Source organism: Chiloscyllium plagiosum, unplaced genomic scaffold (genome assembly GCF_037043375.1).
Source record: "Chiloscyllium plagiosum isolate Xiang-an unplaced genomic scaffold, Cpla_swu_hap1 HiC_scaffold_14, whole genome shotgun sequence".
Taxonomy (NCBI): Eukaryota; Metazoa; Chordata; class Chondrichthyes; order Orectolobiformes; family Hemiscylliidae; genus Chiloscyllium; species Chiloscyllium plagiosum.
In genome coordinates this window covers 52538481-52559292 of record NW_028270152.1, presented here as the reverse complement: position 1 = coordinate 52559292, position 20812 = coordinate 52538481, and the positions used below count along the sequence as shown (strand labels likewise).

Below are 20812 nucleotides of genomic sequence, written 5' to 3'. Positions count from 1 at the left end.
TCTTGAGGTCACCTCTTGAGGTCAGTCATTTTTGGACCAAGGTTTTATTGAAATCAGGAGATGAGTGACTATAGCAGAACTGAAATTAGTGTTAGTGAGCAGGTTATTGCTTTGTAAATGCAACATTGATAATGAAGTGATCTTCTGTCACTTTATTGATGACTGAAAATGGATGATGGGCAGGTTGGATTGGTCCTGCATTTTTTGAACAGGATGTACCTGGGTAGTTTTTCACATTGCCTGGTAGATGCCAGTTCAGTAGCTAGGCTGGAGCAGCATGCCTCGGACCACCACTGGTTCTGCAACATAAGTCTTGAGTATTACTGCCAGATTAGTGGCAGGAATCTGTAGCGGTTGTGGTATTACCACCTACAGACATTTCTTGATATCACGTAGCTGAATTGGCTCAAGACTGACATCTGTGACTCTGGGGACCTCAGTTCAGGCCAACACAGTCCTTCTGCTTGGCATTTCTGGAGGAAGAAGGTAGCAAATGCTTCAGCTTTGTCTTTTAATGTGCTGGGTCCTCACATCTTTGAGGATGAAGATACCTGTGGAGTCTCCTTGTCCCCCTGTAGATTAATTGTTGAACATCGTTCACACCTGGATGGCAGGCCGGAAGAGCTTGGATTTGATCAATTAATTGCTTTTAGAAAATGAATGCAAGTAGCCCAGGAGGACTGAATCTTTCCCCTTTGCTCAGAAAGGTGGACTGAGATAGCAATTTTGCAGTGTGGGAACCAAGAACATAAATATATATTCCTTTAACATGTCACACAGCAAATTTGTCTGAATTGGACCCTCAGTAGGACATGAGAGAATTGAGTTGATATGTCAGAATCCCTTGTCTAAGTCCGTTATATATTTATTAAGATTTCACACAAGTTGAAAGGCTGGGACATCCTACCCAGGGAAATCTGAGGGAAGCAAAGAAAATAAAATGATGTCAACAAAGAAATGTGATAACCAACAATTTAGCTGTTGCTTTGCTTGTGCAAGTATCATAAATCATATAACAAATGATCATTTAGGAGTTGCACTTCAACAGTGGAGAAAAAAATCAGCAAAGAATAATTTCTAAACGTTAGCTTTATACTGTTGCTATGTTTGTACTGTTTGCTGTGTTGAAACACCAAATAAAGTTTTAAAATTCCATTGAAGCATACATTCATGAAACCTGTTCTTTTCACGCTTGTGTGCAAGTTGGGCATGCAAAACAATATATTTGGCGCAAAAAAGACAATTTGTTTTTAGCAAATACTCATTCAGAAAATTATTTACAAAACAGGAAGTGGGAACAGTTTGACATTAGAAATGCAGTGCTGATTACTTTTAATAAAAATGGTTGTACTTCAGTATTCAGTACATCGTTCTCATTAAATTGTTAAGCTCTAACTCTAGTAACACTTGGAGCTGGTTGATATTAATAGATAAAACTACAATGCAGCATTTTTCTGTACAAAAACAAACTGGAATTCATACAGTAAATAATTGGCCATGAAATCTCAATTACGCAAGGACTTTGTTTTACCTGTCATCTCAAAAGAGGAGGGCTGCTACAAAAGGCATCGGAATCTCAAGGATTGATTCTGGTGAGTAGTTAACTATGATTGGTGAGCAGGGTGTGGCTGATTGGCTTTCTACCATGTCAGTCTGTGCTCACCCTTGCGAGTGTAATCTGTCTGTATCTGCAGAAAGCTGAGTTTATACAGGAGGCTTATTAGTGTTTCATGGCCCACCACTCTGTTTACTACGGCAGCTAAATGGAGTTTGTCAGGTTTGTCAATATGATTGATTCTGCAATTTTAGTACCTTTCCTTGGTAAAACTGACAATTTAATTTATCTAGGAGAAAAGAAGCAGCATAACTTGCTTTGTGCAATATTTTACCATTGTTGCTACTTTATTCATCAGCTTCCTTTAAGAGTTCTTTTCATCACTGAAACCATTGTCATTTACTGTGTCTTTCAATAGTAGGAACAGGTTTTGTGAGAATTTGTTTACGCTGCATTTAATGGCAATTTATAACATGTCTGAATCATAAAATGGAAACAAACAAGAATATTCTTTGTTGCTAGCCATAATCTTCTTAATCTATTTCAATATTTTTATATGGTCATGCAGAAGTCAACTGCCCATGTATCAAGTATATTGAGACAGTAGAGAAAATCAGTGGATTAAGTTAAAATGATACGGAATTAAATGAGTACAGAATTTATATCAACAACTGTCTGTTGCAAAGTGTTCACTAGTGACTATACACAGTCACATTCCTGCATAGTCCAATAGGGTGTGAGATGCAAAGAACCTGAATGTCAATGTTGCAATGTTTAGAACTACTGGGATGTTGTCATAGTTAAGGAAGCTTTCAGGAAATGAAGTAATGGGAGGATGGTATTTTTAAAAATTGTATAGACAGTTTAAATGATGCTGCTTTTTAACTGCAAAAGCACTCTTACAGCTTCATTTGTTCGTACAAAAGGGAGTTTCCACATTTATGTCATTTTACCTTGAGTTATCAGCAGTGGTTTTAAAAGTCAAATCAAAAGGTATTAATTTGGAGACAAATAAGTGGCATGTTCTCTAGTGTCCAAACTCTATACTTACTGTAAGGAAATGGGATAATCATATTTTGACCATTTGAATTATCATTTGCGGGAGAGATTTCTTAAATGTTGTTTGTTTTTAGTTCTTATGCACTGTGTGCTTTGTTAGCTCAGAGTTTTATCTTTTGAAGTGGGTTTTGACTTTCAAATTTCTATCACTTTTTTATCTGAAACCAAATACCGTGTTAAGTTACAAGTTGCTGTATGCACTAACTCTGTCTAGAGTGGCTTGTGATTGATATGAGGAGCTTAAAGCGCCACTTAGATGATAAAGACATTGCTTTTATGTTGTGGAGCACTGTGGTTAAAGGATTTACATGAGCCCCCAATTCACAGCTGGACTGAAGCAGACAAATTCTACTGTCTATGGGGCAAAACTGTTTGTTTTGATTTTCAGTTTCTACTTTCAGTTTGAAATTTCATTGTCGTATTGTGTGAACAAACTAAATGTTGATGATGTATTCCAGCAATGTGCAGCCGACTTGGCATAGAATCTCAGAGTGCTGAACTGAGAACTGATTTGTCTGACAGTTTATAATCAAAGTTGATTTATTGTTCATTAGTAGTGCATTAGCCCTTTCAGGAAAGGCAGTTATTTGTGCAGTGGCCTGTCAACCAAAGAGACTGCTAGCACCTGTCATTTCTTTACCATGACATTGGCAGCTATATATTATAATACTGAGTGGTACATTGGCATAGTAGGACTGAGTTTGATATTTTCTTTGGCTATCGTTTTGCGTGCATATTTTAATTGATGACGCTGTAAGCAACAACAACAGAATGTTAAACAAAACAAAATTTGACAACTTGTTGTCATGGAAATGAGGAACAACTTGTGTTGTTACAAAGGATAGAATCAAAACAATATGTGATGTTTCACCAGGGTGCATTGTCTTCTATGAATTTTCATGGGGGAAGGATTTTAAGGGCTGTGATCTTAATTAAATCTCAACTGATTCAAATAATACTTCTGAAGGCATTCAGTGTTGCATAACCTTTATTGAGCAGATAAACCATAAATCATCTGCCTACATGATAGGAAGAGGTGTTGTACATGACTTTTCCTTAATTTTAAGGTATAATTTTAAGATAGTGAATGCCAAAGAAATCAACCTGATTTACAATATAAAAATCCACCTTGATGTGTGAAAAGAGGGTTATTCAAAACAGACTCATAAGCAAAAGGAAAGGAAAGACTGAAAAGAAAACTGCTGTGTTGCCTCATATTATGTTGGTTTTAGTATACATTTTGTCTGCAGCCTTTGAGCCTCCAAACATCTGAGTGCTGAGATAAGATGTTAAACCAACTGTAGCTTGTGTTTTCCCTTTCAAAATTGCTAGTGCTGGAGCTGTAAACACCTGTGGGTAACAAGAGCTGACTGTGGGAAAGTCCTGACACCGCTAACTACATTTGTTGTTTTTAGGTGAAAGGCTTAGCTAGTTCCTTTTTAGTGGTTTGCTTGTTCAAAAGAAAACAAAAATGACCTTCAGAGGAAAATTATTTGTTTATTTTGGGAGATTATTAAATGCATTCATATGACTACTCACACTGAAGCTCCATGCTAACATGATTTTGTTGTCAATTTGAACTGAAATTAAAATCTAAATCTATTGTCTAAGCTACATATCTATGCATATGGCTTCCTGTTTGTAAAAAACTATCAACTGAAAAGTTAAATGAAACAAATTTAGGCATCCTGTTTTATTTATCCTAAAGTCTGAAGCAGGTAGTTGCAATCTTCAGTTTTGGAACCATAAAATAATGCAAGCAAATGAATAAAAACCTTTTAAAAATAATGTATTTCTGATGATTTTGAGTCTGAGCAATAAGGGTGTTGAACACTTGTGCTTTAAAATGGCATGGTGTTCTTCATAGAAATAAAGGTAGTTATTTTATTATACAAACATTGCACAGTTGCTATCACCTTGATATATTTAGCCATGAGTTGGTGTGTTACCATTAAGAATTTGTGAAAATGCTGTAATCGCTGTTTCAGGTTTGTAATTTTTAATGTTGTGCTTTCATGGAATTTCACGAGTTGTTGTAAGCATGCCTTGACTTAAGGGAAGATTTTTTTAAAGAGATGAAACATGATTTGTTTGCATGACTTACCCTTGCTACTGAAGTCAACTTCATTATTATTAAAATATTTCTGAACATGGTAAACCAACAATATCAGAAAGGTCAGCCTCTCTGATTTTCTCTGGGGCTTGTTATTTTGTACTTTTCAATTTTATTTGATGTCCTGACAAAACAAGATGACATGAGGAAGCATACATTAAAATCTGATTTTCATCTAACCTGTTACAACATTGGCAGCTTAATTTCTGCTGCCATTGATAGAAGTTGTCTCTTTGTGCAATTACTTTAATTGCCACACCACTCTGAAAAAGGTTTCTTTCAATGCTTCCGATTTGTCTTGATTTGCTTTTGGCTTTTTGAATTCATTTTGACCTCTGACAGTTCAAGAGCATTCTGGATAGAGTGTGTCTTCATTAGGAGTGAATCAGTGAATAGTGAAATCATCAGAGGAGCGACTGATGTTTTCTCATTAGAATCTAATTTGCACCCTTTTGCTTAGAAGTGATGTATAGCCTATCTACCCAAAGGATATGTCTGGTGCAGGCTGCGTGCTGCACTCTCTGTGTTTAAACTAAATAAAAGTTTAAAAGTGTTCAATACAGAACCTGAAACATTCAGCTTTCTAATGTCAGAATGACTGAAATGAGCAAACTGTTATGCTAAAATTCTGGTTGGAATGTAATAATTCAGATGCATGCATGAGTACATATCTGAGATTTGTAGCTTCTGACTGCACATCTTGGTCATCCTGATTTGATTACCAGTCTTCTTGTACTTTGTGCTTTGAATACTCCTCCCAGGATATTCTCTAGCAGCCTTTCTATTAAAACCTAAAACAGTGCATAATTATTTGTAGAAAACCTTTTGGTTTTTGTTGCACTTCTTCAAATTAAGATTGACATCTTATCAAAGTAGACAGATACATACCATTTCCTCTGCAATGTAGTATTGAATAGTAACTTTAAACATCGAAACTTCCCTTGCAGTAACAGCTAGAAATATGCATTTTATATGTTGCTGTAACCAATTAACTAAAAATTATAGCCCCGTATCTACGCTTCCAACCATTGATTTTGTCCCATAACTTGTAAATCAATACTGTCGGCGTATTCTATTAATTACATCATTTACCTTGTCTTCAGAAATATATGTAATATATTTTCCTTATTATAATGGAGGCTATTTTCAATTAAATCTTCTGCAGGCGTGTAGAGCAATGCAAGGCACATGCATAGGCTACTGTGTACATGGCCCATTAACTGTTCTCCATTTAATGATGATTGAATGAAAATTAAAAATTTAAGAGACTGATTAAACAGCTGGGGTAAACTTTCCTTCATCAAGGAGCAGTATACTGCTTTTACTGTTGTGATGCTAAAATATTTCAGAAAGGTCTGAACTATAACTCCAGCAGAATAATGTAGTGAATGTCCAGCATTAAAAGAGATGTAGATGAACTAGCTTTTCACACTAGGCTGATGTTGCTTGTATTGTTCTTGCAATACATTTAGAATGTGTACTGTTTTTAATACGATGTTTTGTGGTATTTGGAATAAATATTGCATGTTTTTTTTAAAGTTTGCATTTCACTACAAATCTGCACTCCTATTTGTTTTTCATTGTTTCTTTTGATTGACTATTTGGCTTTTCCACTTTTACAAATCTCCATAGTATAATGTTTGTGCTGATATGTAATTACTATTTAGTATTATAACGAAAGTCAACATTACTGAATATATATATATATCACTCTCTTGTGACATTTGCATTAGCTGCTAGCTGTGAGTAAAGTGCGCTTGAGCCTATATGAAGAGATTACCTGGCTGTAAAGATCACCAGAAATCATCCTGATGGGAGGTCATTTTAGATGATCATTTCTGTCAATATAACATGTTTAACAGCAATTTCAATACATCTTCCCAGACGTGAAAAACATACCCCCATTCTACAAATGCCTAAAGATCCATCATGGCAGGTGATGTGTGTGCATTCCTTCTGTTCTCGAAGTGCTCTAACTGCCCTATTTGTTCACACTGCTCCATGTCCAGTGGCTCATGCCTAAGAAAGGGTTTAGGTTCCCAGAATGCATGTGCAATGGACACAATGCCTACTAGTGTTCCCTTTGTGAAAATGTCCTACAACTAACTACAGCATGCACAGTATGCTTACCATACTTAATTTTTCTACAGATGCAGCAAAGCCAAATCAATGGTCCTGAAAGGGAACTCTGAATATTGCCAACCATAACAAAAAATTATTTTACTGGCCCTTATTGTGAGGCAAAGAAAACAAGAGCCTATGTCTTGGCTGCATATTTAAACTCCTGATGAAGGGCTTTTGCCTGAAACATCGATTTTTCCTGCTCCTCGGATGCTGCCTGACTTTCTGTGCTTTTCCAGCACCACTCTAATCTTGACTCTGATCTCCACATCTGCAGTACCCACTTCCGCCCTGCATATTTAACTCTCTTTCACACTCACCCCCAACTTGAGTGCCCTCTGCCCTGTCCAATCTCGCTTGGATGCTCCAGCTGCCATCTGAACTGATTGAACTTGCTGGACTCTGTCACCAGCGAAATGGCCCTAGAAGTGTGACTGCAAGCTGCAGATGGCCCGTGCTTCCTTAGTGAAGCTGGCATGTCACTTTGCTGGGGCTCTAGTAGGATGTAGTAGTATGCGGGTCCATGCCCCAAATTGGACACAGTCCGATATTTCTTTTAATGGCAGTGTTAGAATGCATAAAAATCAAGCTAAAAATCTGTAAACCGCCTTGTGAATTGTTAAAGCTTTCATGGACAATATAATATTTTAATTTAATTTGCTGAAAGATTTGAATAATGTTTTTCTCGTCACTTGAAAAAAGCTGCTGAAAGGGCACTTTCTGCTGCTGTAGTAAAACATTTGGCACGCATTCACCTTCTTTTAATGGTGTCATTTTTTCAGAATCTATATTTTGTCTTTTATAGATGGCTACATTCTGCAAAAATGTGATTGATCAGCACATGTGTACAGCTAATCTCCCCTGTAACAAAATATAGTATGGTGGCATCAAGGCTTTCTTTTAGTGGGACAGGTAAAATAAATATGCTTTGTGTAGTCAGAGAGATCTTCGATTTTTGATCACATTCCTAGGTAATGAGTTTTATATTTTCTCTTTAAAAACAAACCTGCAAGCTAAATATCATTTGCTTCATTATACAGGATTTGTAAATGTCAAGATTGCACGTTGCATTTTCTTTTTTTTATAATAAAGTCATTTCAGTAAGGTCATTTTAAAAAGTTTATTGCCTTTGTAAATAATTTCTGTGTCTGACCTAGCGCAGATTATTTAAAGCAAAAGCCTGAAAAATATCTCTTGCATATTGAATAGGTAATTATTGATTGCATATTAATATTTCCTGGTTTCCACTAGTAATAGAATCTACTGTTGCTCTGATTGTCTTGAATGTTAATGCGATTAGCATTTTACCTGGCACAAAAACATGTTGTGTACTTTATTTACATTGGAATAACTTTGATTCTAGATTAGGTCAGTTTTATTGTTTTATTTAAACTTGACTTCATGAAAAAAAATCTTAAGTTTCATCTTATGTAATTGCAGTGACATTGAAACCTCAGACTGACATAAATTGCAGTGACCAAGTCATTGCTTGAATTATTGAAAAAGCAGATGCAAGTAAAATTTTCAGTTTCTTTGTTAAATCTATTCCAATGTAAGCCTTGTACTTGCTTTAAATGTAAGCATTCAATAATGGCATCTATTTGTTTATTAATAATCTGAAAAATGATTTTTGATAAAATACTTTTGAATCTTGGAATATGGTCATTTGAGAGGCAGTGAAATCTCCAAATGAAATGGTGTTTATGCTTTTGGTATGATAGAGAAAAGGATTTCAATATTGATTCACTTTTGAAGTAAATCTCTTCTGTTCTTGTACTGGAACTTTGCAGTTATGAATGGAAACAAGAATAACACGTTTGTGGAGAGCATGAATATTGTTGAAAGAAAATCACACACTTCAGTTCAGTTGTGGAAGAGGCCATAATAAGTTAAGCAGTTCTCCATAGGCAAGCAGTGAGGGAAAAAACAGAAGCAAGTCACTCTAAGCCAATTTTATGTACTAGTTACCTAGATGAAGATGTAATCCACAGATGAGCAGGTTGTCTAAAAGGCCTATTAGAATAATACTTAAAGGTTCATGTAAAAGCTTAACTCTTGGCTGTAAATATTACCAAATATCTTTTAGACCCACTTCAGCTGTGTCATTCCAATAAGAAAGAAAGTTTGATCACTGTTCCATTATTAATATCCTCCTCAGAGCAGTACAGCAATAGGTTTTGCAGGGTTAATTATTATGCAGTGCTAATACTATCTAAGAAACTACAAGAGTTTAATTGTTATTTGGATAGGAAGGGTCATCTATTGGTGCAGGATTTGGAAAATCCAGTTATGTTCCTTTCCAATAGAAAAAATAGTGAAGATAAGTCTTGCTCTCTTCCAAATATTATTTTAGATCAAGGTGTAGTTACTCCCATATGTCTCAATTGTATGGTCAATAAATATGGTAAAAACAAAAAGAACTTTCACTTCCCCTCGTTCCCTTTTATGTTGTGAATTCCAGAATAAGTATTCTTTTTGTTGTCTTTCTCTTGCGGTTTCAGTATATGTTAAGAGCTGCAACAACATGCAAATAAATATATTAAACTTTTAGGAAAGATGTGTAATTCAGATGCAATGACAGGCAAACGAATCCAATCTGGTTGTGCAATGGTGTAATTCTTCCTTCATTTTTATCAGAAATTGATCGAGTGTATCAGGTTTTAACGTTTAATTGCTGAAAGATTATGAGAACTGGAATTAGCACAGAATAATTGGATACATATTTTTGCAAAATACGCCTACAGAGCCTCAGTCAAGTATTAATATTTTACCTGATTAGGTATTCACAGACTACATAAATATAACTAGCAATAAACTACTGTAATTTCTAATTCATTGTAAATTAGTCCGGTCACTTGAACTGCATTGGTGTTTACACTTTGTGACTAAGGATGGCACTAAAACTAATAATTTATGTAGAGCAAGCATCTTCTTTGTGCTCGATAGTATGAATAATGAATGTAAAAAAGCTACTTATTGTTAAAGATGAACACGGCTCTAAAAGCTTTAATTGCTTCTGTTTCTGTTTTTGGAGAACTGAAGAAAATAAACTCATGTTGAAGATCCAAATAAAAAATCCGAACATCTGACCCAACAGTGACAAAAGTGATTCCTTGATCTTATTATGAATATGGACGTATGATTAGGAAATGTTTGCAGGCTTCACAATAAAACAAAAGCTGTAGAAAATAATTTCTGCAGTATTTAAGAAACTAAATATGATGTCAGTGTTCTCCGTGAGGTCTCACAATCTGAAGATTTTGGCAGGGTTTCATAATGTGATAAGTACCTCATAACACCAGTTGTAGTTCTGTTATTTTACGTTTTTATCTATTTCTTCCAACATTACTAAATTAATGGCCTATTAGCTTCCCATTAGAAGGAAGTTATATCTTATGTCTGGGGTTGTTTGTAATTCTCTTCAGATTAGAGTTGTGCTGGAAAAGCACAGCAGGTCAGGTAGCATCTGATGAGCAGGAAAAATTGACGTTTCGGGCAAAAGCCCTCCATCAGGAGCCTGATGAAGGGCTTTTGCCCGAAACATCGATTTTCCTGCTCCTCAGATGCTGCCAGACCTGCTGTGTTTTTTCCAATGCTACTCTAATCTTGACGCTAATTTCCAGCATCTGCAGTACCCACTTCTGCCTGTAATTCTCTTAATATCACTCTAGAAATCTAGGAATTTATGAAATGGCACCATTTATCATGTGCATCTAGCAAACACATTCTTTGTCACATATTTTACCTACTGACACTTTGCATAAAGCATTCACGTAAAACTTGGGAAGCAACTTTATATCATTAATCCCTTCAGTTTAATTTTATGTCATTTGAGTTGTCATCACCCTCATCAAATATGATATTTTTGGCCATTTCCTGTAATAATATTCTGCTTACTTATTAAAGATGTCCGCCCATTAATCCATTGATTTTAAATCTTTTACTGTGCACCTTAATCAATCTGAACAGATTTTCACAAAGTCACACATGATTTTCATGTATGCATGTGATGTCTCCAAGCTGTCAAATTTCCAGTGCTGAAACTTTCAGTTCTGAAGAAGTCATATCAGACTCAAAATGTTAATTCTGATTCTCTTTCCACAGATGCTGCTCGACCTGTTGAGTTTTTCATACACTTTCTGTTTTCATTTATGATCTGTCTCTGCTTGGTAGGTTTTGGTTGCTGGACATGTGCTCATATACCTGTGGGCTGAAATTTAAGATCAAATTTGTTGCAAAATGTAAATAGAAAATAGGTTAAGTTGTGAAGTTAATCTATGGTTTAGTTTTAAAAATAGAGTTGATTTATCTCACGATCCAATTTGTAGCTTTGTTCAAAAGTTGCATTCTCTGAATGGTGAAGTGCAGTTTATTAAAGTTTAAAGGGTGAGCAGGATATGTTTTAAATTTTAATGTATTAATTTATAAGTCAAGTAAAATATTTGAATCTTTAAACAGTATCAGCTAAAGTTCATTTGGACTTTGCTCAGCTCTGAGTCAGAAGATCTTGGGGTCAAGACCATAAACCAGGCTAGCACGTCACAGCAGTATTGATGGAGATTGTTTCATCAACAATATGGAATTAATTCATGGTCCAGTTACTTGTCACGTGAATGTGGAGAATCTCACAATGTTATTTGAAATTAAGCAGGGAGTTCTGGTACCTTGACCAGCTTTCTTCCTTCAATCTCAACACTAAATTTAATTTGTTAGTTGTTTATCTCTTTTGTAGTTTGTGATATCTTGCTTTTTCGATTCCCTGTTGTGTTTGTCAGAAAGAAAATGTTAATTACATTTCAAAAGTAATTGGTTGGCTTTGATGCACTTAGTGTGTTTTCAGGGGCTTAAAACTGTATTTTTCTCTTTGGCTGTGGCTTTAAAATTAAAACTTAAAATAGTATTTATACATCAATGTGTTTAGTTATTCATATTCCACACACATAAGGTTTTAGGCACGAGTGCGACTATTCACTTGAGGCAAGTTATTATTTGTAGTTTCGGAAATCCGTTGGGTTTTTTTATTGGAGATGTGAGTGTAGTTACAACCAAGTGTCAGTCAGCACTTTTAATTTGGGAACATCCAATACACAATCCATGTATAAAGCACCCACAAATACAGGTTGTTCTCTCTCATAAATGTGATAGTATTTATGAACTTGTGATGGATTAAATATATGATTGATAGATGATAACTGCCTGGTGGATTGAGCAACTCATCCAATTAATGAAGTCATATCTGGGCTTGTTAACAAGTGAGTAGACCTTTTTGGAATGAACAACTTAGTTCTATCACATAACTTTCATTATCTTAAAAGCAAATTGATTTTTATGTTTCTTAAGGAAGTAGCAGTATAAGTTTGCAAGGCAGCAGATGAAAGGTCTGTGTTTTTAATGGATGTATGCCTTTGGATTCTGTTGCACCACTTACTGCATGATATAAATTACTCTTGAAAAACTCATAAGGTCACAAATAAAATTTCATACAGGAAAATACATCACACTGTGGTTGTGCTTTTAACTTCAAATCATCTTTTACCTCTCGAGTTAACTCGTTATTATCTGTCTCTGCTTTTTAAACTGTTTTTATCAGAATCCGATCTTGCTTATCTGACTATCACCAGCCATGAACTTAAGGTATGATGTATTTTAGCATACAAAATTGAAGTATTTTATTTCACTTTGTGAAATGAAATATTTTTTTCTCAAAATCAAGAGCAGGTCTTTGAAACAAATGTTAACGATTTATCTGAAATGTTCTTTACCAAATTATGATGAAGTAAGTTTATTCAGTCATTTATTGCAATATATTTTGTACATACATAATGCAGTTCATAAATATCATAATGTTAAATTTAAAATCTTGTAAAAGAAATGTTACTTTGGTTAACTTTTTAATTCAGTATTTGTTTTGTTTAGTTTCACTTTGTAAGCTGGAATTTTTTAGTGTCTTAAGTGTAGCATTATGTTGGTGAATGGTTAGTAACGGATTTGTATATTTTGTTTATCTTTTGCATAAACATATCTTCTGTTACAGCTTCTATACATTTGTTTATAATGTCAAAGCTTGGGTTATATGTTGTCGTGTTAAAGGATTCCCTACAGTGCGCCTTATAGCAGTTTTCAGTCACTCAACAAGGGATTAAATGGCAGTAGTTGGAGTGATCAATAGGTTAAGAACAATACAATCATTCTTGCTGCTAATGACCTCTGTAGTGGTGTGTAATAAAGTGTATGTTATAATAGCCTACTGCCAATGCTGCATGCTCTTTGATTTCTGACATTAGTTATTGCAGAAAAGACAATAGGATAGCACTTGTATGTTTAAAGTGTGAACTTCTATTACCCCCTCCACCTAGAAAATAGCTAATAAACTTGGCAAGTCCAGATATTTTAATAGAAATGAATTAGTATGATGGAGAAAGAAAGCTCTGTGTGGAGTTTAGAATGTGCCTTCATCTGTCTGACCTTCATCAGTGATTTAAGTTCATTGAGATTAGTGATGCTGAGAAATCAGGACATCAGTGCATAATGACTGTAAAATTAGGAAAGTGAATGCACTATGCAAATGGAAGAAGAAATCAGCGATAAAATAGAATAAGAGCTCTTAACTACAGAAATACTGAAATGCATCATCACAGCATCATGATGCAGAAGTTTGTTTGCTGGATCCTGTACTAGGGTTTGTTATTCAATACCTTTTTAAATCCTTTCACTGGCACTAACCTATTTTTAGGTTCGAAAATATCCCCCCAGGATGATATAAAGCAATAGATCAGATTACACTTTCATATTTCTACTATTGTGTGATCAATGGAAATTTTCATTTGTGTATGAATGCATGGAAACCAAATAGAATTTAGGAATAGTATCCAAACATTAAGCTATATATCTTTGAAATAATTGTGACATTTAAATAAATTTTACAAGGAATCAAATATATTTTAATCAGAGATAATATTAATACTTTCCATCTGATAAAACATTTTTTAAAAAATCTGTGTTCAGTTTTATAAAAAGCATTGAAAAAGCTTTGTATTTTGATAAGCATGAAATTTATATCCGATATCCCAACATTTCAACAAACCGTAATGATTGATTTAAAAACTGAGTTTCATTCTACTAACGTGCAAAATTTATGATACTGTTATGAAATGTTAGCATGAAAATAACAATGCAATGTTGTTTGAGACAGACTGTCATTTTAATGTCGGCTTCATTATCAGAACAAGACATCATCCTTCATACACAATGTGCAGGTTTTACTCTGTTTCAGTTCAGAAGGATGTCCATGCACTTGGACACATTAATAGTTGCAAATGTGAAATGCTATCAGGTTCATCACTGTAACTGTTTGTCACTGAAATGTCAGTGAGAAAAGCTGCTTTGGGTATGTCAGCAATATGAAATATCTGGCTCTATCAACAACCACATAGTTTGAATCAGTATATGAACAATTGAGATCATACTGGAGCCTTCTTTTAAGAAATGGCAATGTTCACATTCAAAACTAGCATTTGTATTAGTGATAGATTGATATTAGTCATAGAAATATAAACACTTTTTTTCATTTCTACTTTACATAGTAAGTCTGCATTTTTCATAGAATTTTTTTTTTTATAAAGCTACCGTGCTCCATACAGGATTTCATATTTTGAAATACTATAAGTATTGAACCATACTAATTGCTAAAACTCTGTTTCAGTCATGGGATTGGAAAGTTTTTTTTATGCCATGTGTTTAAGAGCGACCAACCTCTGTTCTTTGGTCCAATTCCTGTTAATCACTGACCCAGAAAATAAGGACAAAGAGTACATGTCAGTGCCTTAATAAAAAGAAAATACATAACTTTCGGATTCAATCTTTGCTAAGATAAAAAGAAAAAAATGTTAATATACCATTTCATTGCAGTTTTTGATTGAATCATGTTGGGATACAGCTTGAAACTGATATGACAATCTCAGCACTTCACTCAGCAATTTTCTGCTAGATGATAATTGTTATAAGTCCATGTACAGCTTTAGAAATATTTTGTTCCTTATTCTCATGTGTTGTGTCTTTAGGTTCCAGTATCAGTGGCTATGATGACACCTCAAGTGATAACTCCCCAGCAAATGCAACAGATTTTACAGCAACAAGTACTGACTCCTCAGCAACTCCAGGCTTTGCTTCAGCAGCAACAGGCTATCATGCTACAGCAGGTAACTTCACTATCGGCTGTTAAATCAGGTTTACAATCACGTTACCTGAAAGAACCCAGTTCAGTTTCAGTCAAAACTGGATAGCATCATTTATGTAACTCTTCTCACTTATTTAAAATCAGACAGGCAAGCAAATTTTCACATCTAAATAGTGACGAACATTATGTGTAGCTGCCTACTTCCACCTCTGTAACCTTGCCTGTCTCCACACCTGCCTCAGCCCATCTGTTGCAGAAATTCTCTTCTGTGCCTTTGTCACCTCTACTCTCAACTGTTCCACTCCTTTTCTGGCTAACCTCCATAACCTTCAGCTCAACAAAATGCTACTACCCATAACCTATCTGGAGGAAGTCCTACTCATCCACCAGCTGTTTCTCTGTTGACTTACATTGGTTCCCAGCCACCAACACTTTTGATATATAATTATCATCCTTATGTTTATTCACGTGTAAGGCCTTTTTCTTGAACTTTGTAACTAGCTTCTGTCCAGACCACTACTCTTATTCCCACAGAATTCTGTGTTTTTATGAGTCTAACTCCATCTGCATCCTTTTTATTGACAGCTAATATCTTCTGTACTCTGGATTCAATTTCAAATCCTTCCTGTTTCTCATTTCTGTTTCCTCTTTAAGACAATATTTAATGCTCACTTCTTTTACTATCTCTCCTCTAACTTCATTGGCTTGGTATCCATTTTTTTCTGATTACAGTACTGTGGAATGCCTTTGATTTGTTTTTCCATCTTGAAGGCACAATGCATGCCAGATCATTGGCATGGTTTTCTTATTGAGAGGAACATTTCTGGCAAGATGGAACTTCTACCTAGTACATATCTACCTCTCTGAGTTCAGTTTCAAGAACATCTGCACATTAGACGCAGATTTCCCAGTGTCTAATTTGTCATCACGCCAAGCAGCTGAAACAATGGGCCAACCATACCATGAGGCAGAACCATCAATCCAACTACCTGAAAGATTGAAGTCATTTTTAAAATAACATTGGCTGCAACTCTTGGAAATTGTACATTGCAAGACTAATGCCACAAGTTCCAATATCAAAAACAACCTAATGTCTTTTCTATTTACTTTTAAATGTTTCGCACCAGAGCCTTACAAACACTCCCACTGTTCCATGCTCAACATTATAAAGCTGCACTGACCGTTTTAAAATTTGATTTACGTTTCATTGCCCTCTACAAACCTAGCAAAGAAAAACTTGGTTAAGAGGGTGGGGAATATCTAAACCATTGTCTTTCATCCAGGATGAAAAGTCTTCTGTAACAAGTATATAAATTGTGTATAAAATCTACATCAGGGTGTTACTTATGTACACTACTTTGGATGACAATACTATCCAATTCATCCCACGTCAACATACAACTCTGCTATGTTCTTTTACTGATTCAAGTGCTTTGCTGAACTGATGAGCTTTTGCAGCTATTCTGCATGAATATCTTGCCAGGTATTATAGATAAATCATGTGCTATGCAACTATTCATGTGGAAGAGATGCTTTAGACTTTGATAGCATTCTGTACAATAGCTACATTTTACCTTTACTTGGTTCGATTCCTACATTGCTTTAATCACTTATAATCCAAAAATAACCAGCATGTTCTCATTATAATTCCACATGATAATTCCTTATCTTTACCAGAATGCATTTTTAATAATTCTTTTATTAATAAAGTAATAAGTAAACTACCAATAATCACGTTTTGTCCAAAGAATGACTGTTGGTTGCATTTGGCAGAAATGTTATGTAGCGGTATGCATTTAGCGAAATGTTGGTTATAACTTTACATGTAGTAATAGAGGGAGAGAGTATTCATTGCAGTTGTACTTCTATCCTTTTCAAGACATGTTATAGTCTCGTCCAAGCACCATCTGGCAATGAGCTGAACAAAAAATACACTCCATAGATTCCTTTACACTGTACATACTATAGGATTCTCCTTCAACCCATTATCAGGTTTTCCCCTTACTACCCTGTTCTAATATTTGATATTATGATATACCTTAGATAATTCACTTAGATTTAGCACAGGCCAGATTTCTCAGTGGAATTTCAGTGTATTCTTGGCAGAAGATAGCAAGGTTTTTTTAAGGGTTATTGACATCCTATTCCTTGTTGCCCTCAAGCACTAAGCCTAACTAACAATGGACATTGCATTCTTGTTTCCGTAGTGTGTCACATACCAATTTCCATATAATGAGCCCTGTTGTGTTAATCCTGATTTCTTTAAACTTTGTTTGTTGTGTTTTTATTTTGTAATTTTATTTAGGCAGTTCCTTGACATTTCCAGGCATAGGGGATAGTTTATTATCCCCTATCACATAACAGGTCACTAGAAGACAATTTTGAACTGTCTGGCCTGTTTATCAAAAAAAATCATGGTGTCACAATAACTTAGCTGCAAAGTACAGCTCCATCACCTTGGTAGCATTGACATCATGGTGACAACGTTAGTGTGAGCACTAATGTGCATGCAGCAACAGTACGCAGAGTTGGCTGATCATGACATCAGGCAGCATGTAGTACTAATTTGATATCAGATTGGTAATTTTGGGCCCTCAAATCTACTTAGCAATCAGCCCTAAGCGTGCATGATGAACATGTGTTCTACAGCTTGCCAAACCCCAACATGCATGGTTTAACGGGATTATTTGCTGCTTACATTCTGCTGGCTCTCTTTGAGTTTGTGTAAGTACTAGGCATTTGGAGGAGTTGAGGGTGCTTGATAGAGTATACAGAGAGTGGTATGGTATGTGAGAAAGACATTGCTTGTGACTGCACCACTCAATCGTAGGATCTGTAGGGGCAGTCCCCTTGGGATGATCATTAGAATCAGTTGGTGCAGAGTCAGAGACCAAGAAAACCAGCTGCTCACAGAAGGAAGAGGATGGGTGAAGCACTCTTCAGAGGAACTCTTACCTACTGTGTCTTCTAAGAACAGTTCCCATTCTCTAGCTCGTGTTTGTGATTCATCAAGAAAATAGTTAAGAAGTACTGTGCAACTTCTTGGGACCAGATCTGCAGTGTTAGAATGGGCAAGGATGGCTCTGCCATTGACTGTGGAGGGGATTGTAGCCATCAATTTCTTTGTAACTGGATGCTTTGAAACTGTAACAGGCAGTTATCGATTGTTGCTACTTTAGCACAGTGACAAGAGTTTCATTCAGAAGAAGCAACTTTAGTGTTTTCTTTGAGCAGAGAGAATGAGGAAGACTGCACAAAGAGCTTTGCCAGTATAGTAGACTTCCCTGTGTTGTCACATACCATTGAATGGACCCTTCTGGCTTTGTGGATATTACATCTCAATGTTAAAGTGCATGAAAATTACAATGGGGCAAATGCTCATTGAATGTGCAGCTGGTGACTGTGTTTGGCACATCATGTTGGAGCATGTTCACTATCCTGGCAGCAGTCATGCGTTCATGCTACTCCAGTCCATTTCAGTCTTTTAACAGGTCAAAGCAATGCAGACTACCTTTAAGTATTGTCTTGCTGAGACATGCTCGGTTGTATGCCACAACCATTATAATTAGCACACAGTATAAGGTTTCCAGTTATTTGGGCTATTGACTTCAGACTTTCCTTACCCATTCTCCCCCTCCCACTCTTCCTCCCTGTTCTCTCTCTGTTGCCTACAGAGATTTAACAATGTATGATTGGGAGCACTCTGCTAGCAGATTGGTGAACCTTACCTCTCCACTCCTGCATTTGTAGCACAGTACTTTAATTTACTAACAAGCCATGTCACCAAGCTATTCAAATAACACATTTATGTATAGATCCATGACAAGCTGAATTAAGAGGGTTTATTGTAGTAATTAGACAAACATTTTAAATCAGCTAATAATTTGAATACTACCCTGGAGACTCTTGTTAGGCCCAATTAGTAGTACAATGTATTCTGAATTAGTAATCACTTGCGTGAATCTGTACCAAATAAATATCACAAATTACCTTGAGTTTTTTTAAAGTGAGTCGCAATCACAAGTTTAGCATTCTCTATTTTGTCTCAGTACACTGCTGTTACTCGGTGAAGATGATTTTTATCATGCAAGTTCAAGAATTGGCACCTGTTTTCACTGTGCTGTCTGTATCTTTTCCAAAATGGCATTCACAGAGCCTGTGGACACTCTTGGCGAATGACGCCAGGTGCCTTTTTTGTCTTATTGAATATAAACCAAAGTATACAGAGCAGCCAGACCACTATATCAATCAGCAATACCATTTTGGACCTCAACATACAAATAGGTGGTAGCCCTGAACACATGCTTAGCACCAGTGCTACTTACAGGGATCAGCTTCTGACTGGTTAATTGCTGATTGAGTTCTTCTTATTCTATGATTTTGCAAATGTTTGTGTTGTCTTTAATTGCTACAAGATACAAAATCAATCAGAGAATGTCTTGCAGACTTTCAAGGATTCTGCACAAACCACTAGACGTGAGTAGTGTAGTAGCCATTCTCCTTGGTCGAGATTGTGGTGCTGGAAAAGCACAGCGGTCAGGCAGCATCCAAGGAGCAAGAGAATTGATGTTTCGAGCATAAGCTCTTCATCAGAATCAAGCTTATGCCCGAAATGTCAATCCTCCTCCTTGGATGATGCCTGACTGGCTGGCTGTGTTTTTCCAGCACCAAACTCTCAACTCTAGTATCCAGCATCTGCAGTCCTCACTTTCTCCCATTCCTCTTGATATATAGTGTGACTTGGAGAATGAACTGTTGGCCTAGCATAGCAGCAGGACAAACTTTTGGAGAATGAGAGGGTGGTGGAGAGCAGGGCAGTCACCTGGATGGCATATTTGGCAAAGCGTTCAAAGCAATTCTCTTCCCTGAACATCAGCAAGGAACAAAGTGTAAGGTGTCTGCACTTCACTGAAACCTGACATTTTCTGCACCCACAATTGCAACCTCAGGACCTCATTGCTAGTGACTTATGGTAACAGTGGTCCTGCATTTTTATGTGTGTGGCTCCTTGCAAAAACTGGAGCTGAAGATATTTGACACAGTTTCAGTTTTCTGTGCAATGTGGAATAAAAGAGGTCCGAAGGCTCCCTATTTAAACACTGCAAAATATTTCATTTCTTCTTGCCAGATACTAGTAGGCAGAGCAAAATTACAGTGTTGCTGAGCTTGCAAGCATCTTCACAATGCCAAGTGCTATTGACTGCACGCTCATCACTTTTTACAGATGATGCATATACTGGAACACCTAGCTAATTTTTGACGATAGACATTGAATCATCCAGGACAATGCCTTGGCAGTAGTCATGATACCTGCTCTCTGCGACAGCCCACAATGCTGATTACATTAGAACCACCACAGCAAACCAAAAGCTAGTTCCTGGGCCTCAAACATTATCTATTGAGAGGTTGAACAATTAAAAAAAAAACTGCCTAAGAGTAGACTGTCTAGCCTGTTATGTCCCTGCCAACTGTGAAGGAGCTATCCAGTCTATATCCCACTTTCCAACTCTCAGTCTAGAAACCTACAGTGTACGGTATATGAGATGTAAATTAAAGTGTTTTATAATGTGATGAGGGTTTTACCTCTACAATCCCTTCAACAACCTTCTGGATGAAAAACGATTGTTCCTCAACTTATCCCTAAACCTTTGACTGATCATTTTGAATGTATTCTCTCTGATTATTGACCTCTCTGCGAATTGAAACAGATCCTTCCTATCTACTCTACCTATGTGCCTTGTAATTTTACGCACCTCAATTATTAGGCTCCTCTGTTCCAAATAAAGCA

General features: G+C 36.1%; 1 protein-coding gene across 10 annotated transcripts in view; it reads left to right on the top strand.

Annotated features, from left to right (window-relative positions):
* Window positions 1–20812, top strand: part of foxp1b (forkhead box P1b) — a 476491-nt gene that overhangs the window by 322409 nt on the left and 133270 nt on the right. For 9 of the 10 annotated variants that reach the window (XM_087994444.1, XM_087994447.1, XM_087994445.1 and 6 more), the window contains one exon: window positions 14909–15046. In XM_087994444.1, the coding sequence (XP_087850570.1) occupies window positions 14909–15046 (138 nt within the window). Of the gene's footprint in view, window positions 1–1649; window positions 1778–14908; window positions 15047–20812 lie in introns of those variants that run through there. The other variant, XM_087994453.1, reaches the window with a different exon arrangement.